This window comes from Ursus maritimus, unplaced genomic scaffold (assembly GCF_017311325.1).
Source record: "Ursus maritimus isolate PB19 unplaced genomic scaffold, ASM1731132v1 scaffold_16, whole genome shotgun sequence".
NCBI lineage: Eukaryota > Metazoa > Chordata > Mammalia > Carnivora > Ursidae > Ursus > Ursus maritimus.
Genome location: NW_024424008.1, coordinates 49,374,326 through 49,379,593, shown reverse-complemented (window position 1 = coordinate 49,379,593; position 5,268 = coordinate 49,374,326). Strand labels below are relative to the sequence as shown.

Here is a 5,268-nt window from a genome sequence, read left to right as displayed (position 1 = left end):
TGATGTTTCCACCACCTCTGCTCATGATGTCATGGAAACTTCTGTGTGGCTGGGTCTGTAAACATAGCAGCCTGTCCTCAACTGTGGTGAGAAAACCAAAGCCCTTAAGGGGTTGTAATAGGGGGCTGGAGGCAACAAGCAGCAGAGGGAGCCCACTGGGCCAGAAACACCAGTGGGCCAGAAAGGGGTGGGAGACTGCCCATCACACTGTCCATCTGGGGCAGAGAAATGGCAACAATGCAGGAAGGACACAGGTGGGCAGGGAGGGCAAGCAAGGGTCCGGCCCAGTCAGGACAACTCCCATGCCTTGCCAGAGAGCCTTGAAAAGTCCAGGCACCTGCTGAGTGAAAGACGGTTTTATTGGCTGAGCAAGGGACGCAGTTACAGTCGATACTCCCATAAGCCACCGGTCTCAGGTTCACTTCTTCCGAGGCCAGTTTTCACCAAGATGACTGTACTGAGCATCATTCCGATCTCGAAGGGGCTAGGAGGTGAGAAGGGGGAACCGTAAGGCAGGGTCGGGTTCTCCCAGGGAAGACCGCAGTAGGCCTCAGAGATGAGAGCTCTTGCCTGAGTTTTCCAACCCTACCAGTGATGAGTTCCCCACTAGGACCCTTCATCCGTATGCATAACACCTAGCATCAGCCTCTTCATCCCCTCCCATCCCCTCCCATTCATGTCTTCTTCCCCTCAGGGCTCACCTGATAGAGCTGGTCATTTTCCAACAGAACTTGAGTGTCAGCCGCTAGAAGAAACAAAGGGAAAGAGTCATTAACAACCTAGGAGGATGGGACAATGAGAGCTCATGAACATTGCAGGAGGACTGCAGCTGGTCATACCCTCAGAAGTCTGCATGGGCAGTATGGGCACAAGTCTTCCAATAACCAGTGTTAGGAGTCCTTGGGATATTGCGAGAGTGACTCCCAGATGAGATACAACCCACTGCCAGCCCCTTTCTTAGCAGGTGCACACTCACACCCACACCCACAACATACATGTGCACGCACGCACACTCTGTCCCTTCTACTTACCCTTGGAGAGCCTTCCAGTCTCATGTCCAGCAAAGCAATAGACTCCCAAAGCAAGGAGCAGAGTGGCAATTATGTCAGTGATGACGATGCCAGCCAGGGTGGCTGAGTCCAGCTCCACACAGTTCTGACACACTGGCGGGGAAGGGGAGCAAGAGGAGAGCTGGAGAGCCTTCAAGACCAGGGAACCGTCTCTGCCTCCTAGGGCAACCCCAGGACCTCACACCAAGACCCAAACTTCAGTAAGATCCCTGGAGAAAGGCCTGCTGATGCCCTTGCTACACACACCTCTGCCCTTAATCCCAAGGAATCCCTGAAAAGAGCCAAGAAGCAGTACTAGCTTTGTAAGAATGTAAACAAGGCAGCAGGGCCAAACCACTCTCCCAACCAAGCCTCTACTGCTTGAGTGACAAGGCCCCTGCTGTTTTTTCCATCAGTTAAGCTCCAACGTCTGGCTCATATCATTACAAGAGTGACCCCACTTTGTTTAGAGAACACTTTGGTCCATCATAGTCCCCTCTGGGTACAAGGTTCTCATATCCAGAGGTCCCATTCATTCCAACCCAAAGGATCCAAAAGGCACATACTTCGATAGTATACTTGCGTGTAAGTTGTTTTGTCATCTTGTTCATCTGTCCCCTTGCACCTATACATTCCTCGTGGGTCCAGGATGCGTTTTCCCAAGTTCCAACTTTTATTCTGTGAGAGTGGTGTTCCCATTGTTCCCTCTACCAGTATGATGCTGGTATTGCAATGCAGGAACACCTGGTCCTCAAATTCCTCCACGTCTACCTTGGAGGGGCTCACTACAAGGAAAACAACAACAAAAAAATCCAACCATGATTGCAGCCAGCTGTTCGATCTGCAGCAGATGCCTTATTCTGCTGAGGTTTATACTTTAAAAAGGACCACTTTCTAAGTCTAGGACAATTTATGGTTTCTAGTGAGAGAGGCAGAAGTCACAAGAAAAAGGCTTTGGGAGACTTTCCATGAACTGCAGGGGCCAGGAAGGATGCAAGGATTCAGTCCAAGCAGAGCACAGATCCTGAGGGACATGGAGCAAAAGAGAAAACTGTGGACCCGGGTGGATCCAGGAACCTTCCTGGAAATGAGTTCAGACCACTGATTAGAAGTAGAAGGGGAGTGTAGACTGCTGAAGCACCCAGGAGATATGGAAAGGCAGAAGAATGTTCCTTGGCTGGAAATGACCACACTTGTTCTCCAACAAAACTTTTTTTAAGATTTTATTTATTTACTAGAGACAGAGAGAGAGCAGGAGCAGCGGGGGAAGGGAAGGGAGGGGCAGAGGGAGAAGCAGCCTCCCTGCTGAGCAGGGAGCCCAAGGAGGGGCTTGACAAGGGGCTCGATGAGCGGCTTGATCCCTTGACCCTGAGATCATGACCTGAGCCAAAGGCAGATGCTTAACCGATTGAGCCACCCAGGTGCCCCTCCAACAAAACTTCTAATTCTACTTCCCAACCATCTACAACCCTCCCACTTGAACTTCTCAGCCTCTTCCCTCCCTCTTTGCCCCTGCCCCAACAACTACCAAGAGAACGGGACTCTCACCACTAAAGTCTTTCCAAGGACCAGTCTTTCCCCAACGCCAGTGATGGTTGGGGTAGGAGAGAAGCTGGTATGAATTACTCCAGAAGGAGACCCAGGGCAAATCCCATGTAAAGATTTTTAGTTATTCTACCCTTGATTAAGGGGAGGGAGGTAGAAAAAAAATTATCAAAATCACTCTTGGGGCTCCACACAACTCAAGCCTTGTAGGGAATTTAAGGGCTGGAGGTATGCACAGCACCTTTCTAGATCCACTGGATTGCTTTGACTGAGAGCATCTTCACAGCCGCCGGACGCACAAGAATCTGTATCTCCAATCCCAGGGAAAAGTGGAATCCAGATTTCCCCCGAATTCATATTCAGTTACCAATTTGAATACAAGAGCATCGTCTGGGAAACCCGCAAAGAGCCGTTTCTCGTGCATCTCAAGCAGGCCAAGAGTATGTGCGTGTATCTCAGGAAGATCCACGTACACCAGATGCTTCATATCCTACAGTCACGTCTTCCATGGGAATCTGTTTCATTGGAAACCCCGGATGTCCCAAAGCATTTGTCCCCATTTGCCTGAGATTGAGGGGGTGTCTGGGACAAGGCACTATCAGTTTTAAGACCAGGCAAAACAAGATGAGTTGATATCCTACTACCCCAGACCTGCCCTCCTTCCTTCTCAACCTAAAGTTAGCTTTCTCTTAAAGCATCCCCCTGAGAACTGGGGCATGGCTCCTGGTGGTGAAAAATTATGGCCAAATGGCTAAGAGTCCTAGATACCAGAGACTCTCTGTCCTAGAAGGACTAGCGCTCCCTTACCAGCCTTAGGCTCAGGCCCCCGCAGACTGCACATTTCCTGCCAATCTCTCGCCTAAGGCCTTTAGAGAGACATTCAAGGCTACCACATGCACCTAGCTGGAGTCAGTCAAAGCCAAGAGCCTGTTTCCCAAACCCAAACCCTGTGCTGCATCCCAACCCTGCCCTCCTTGACAACTCTGCCTGGTGAAGTGAAGCTAGCATTAAGAAGGACTTCCAAGTGGAGTTCAGTCCAGGTGCGAATGTCCCTCTCAGGTCCCTTCTCCGAGATGCCCCCACCACCTGGAGAAGCCTTACCTCGGGAGAGAAGGACAGCCAGTATCAAGCCAGCCAGAAACCTACAGTGTTCCATTTTCCAGCAGAATCCCTTCAGTAGGTAGACCCAGATCACAGAACTATCAGCCAGGGTGAGAGATGCCCTCCCCCAACTGACTCATGGGTACCCGGAAAAAGTAAAGGAGTGGGGGAGGAACTAGAAGACGCCTATTTCTCTGCTCTCTGCCGTTGATCACGGGAGACTGTCACGGTAGCGGTAGACTGGGGGTGGGGTAGGAAGGAAGCAGGTGCAAATTGCTCTTTCTCCAAGCACTGAGCTTGGGGGTGAAGTGGAAGAGAGAGCAGAGAATGTGGAAAAGGTTGCCTAGACTTCAAGGAAGTAAAAGAATATTTAGGATGTTCTTTCCCTGGTCACTGATGAAAAACAGTAATATCAGAGTTTCTGTCAACAGGGTAACTACATTTAGTCACCCCCTGAAAGCTGCCAGCTCTCAAAACCCTTGAGAGAGACTGTGAGCCCCGTCCCATAAGCCATACCAGCAAAGTTCTCCCCATTTCTGGTCTTTCTTGGGACCCTGTCAAAGATCCTCCCTGGGCAGCCTGGGACACCAGACTAAGTAGTTTCTTACCAGTGGGAGGTCGGGCTTTGGAGCCCCCCAAAGCAGACATTTGAATCCCAGCTCCAATACTGCCTACCCACTGGTCCTGGGCCAGTCATGGAATTTTTCAGAGCCTAATCCCTCAGTATCCCAATAAGGATTCAGACAAGACGTTTGCATGGTACGTGAGACATCACATTTGCTCAATAAGAGATAATTATTAATAACAATATGATTGACTCACAGGCAGAGTTGAGCCTCCCCAGGAGATAAGTGGACTTTTCTCCCCTGTGGCCTATGGATACCCAAACTGTCTACACTGCCAGAGTTGGAGTGTAATTTACCTGAGGGCAGAGATAGCATGTATCTTTCTCCTTTCTGTATCTCCACCACCTGGCTTATGCCTGGCACATAACGAGAGGTCTGTAGATTTTTGTTGACTCACTGACTGACCGGCTGAGGGAGACAGAGGCCTAAGATCCTGGAAACTCAGCTCAGGATCTGGTCCTGGAAACGTATGGCTTGTCTCGTTGCGATTATCCTACCCATTCTCTTCCAGGCAGCACCTTTTTGATGACCTTGTCTCAGAAGAGCAGTGAAAAATTCCTGAGCAAGGGCCTGGACTGAGGTGGTGCTGGGTTCGGAACTCCAGCCCTACGCACATGAGTGCTCTCACCGAAATGCATTAGTTGTAGCAACAAGCAACAACCGGCTGACGTTCTAGCAACAAGCAGTGGCAGAGGTGTTTACCCCTCTCATGAAGAAAGCGGCCCAAGCCATCTCCTACCCGAACCCAAGGGGTTTCTCTGTGCCAGCTATCTCTGAGATGGAGATCCAGCACTCTCTCCCTTTCCCTCCCTCCACCTCCCATTCTCTACTTCTTCACAGAAAGCCAGATACATATGCACCTGCAGCCTCACTGAGGCCCCTCTCTGCCCACATTTGAAGCAGAGGGTGGTGGCTCTGGATTCGTGCCTCCTCTCAGGGGCCCCAGT

The 5,268-nt window shown here is 50.6% G+C and overlaps 1 protein-coding gene across 1 annotated transcript; it reads right to left on the bottom strand.

Annotated features, from left to right (window-relative positions):
- Positions 1–341: 341 nt before the first annotated feature.
- CD3D (CD3d molecule) lies at positions 342–3,855 on the bottom strand. The gene is made up of 5 exons (XM_040631173.1): positions 3,696–3,855; positions 1,616–1,834; positions 1,032–1,163; positions 702–745; positions 342–484 (listed from the first exon to the last, which is right to left on the bottom strand). Exons 1-5 carry the CDS (start codon positions 3,748–3,750, stop codon positions 419–421), a joined length of 516 nt encoding a protein of 171 aa, XP_040487107.1. The 5' UTR covers positions 3,751–3,855; the 3' UTR covers positions 342–418.
- Positions 3,856–5,268: the final 1,413 nt, after the last annotated feature.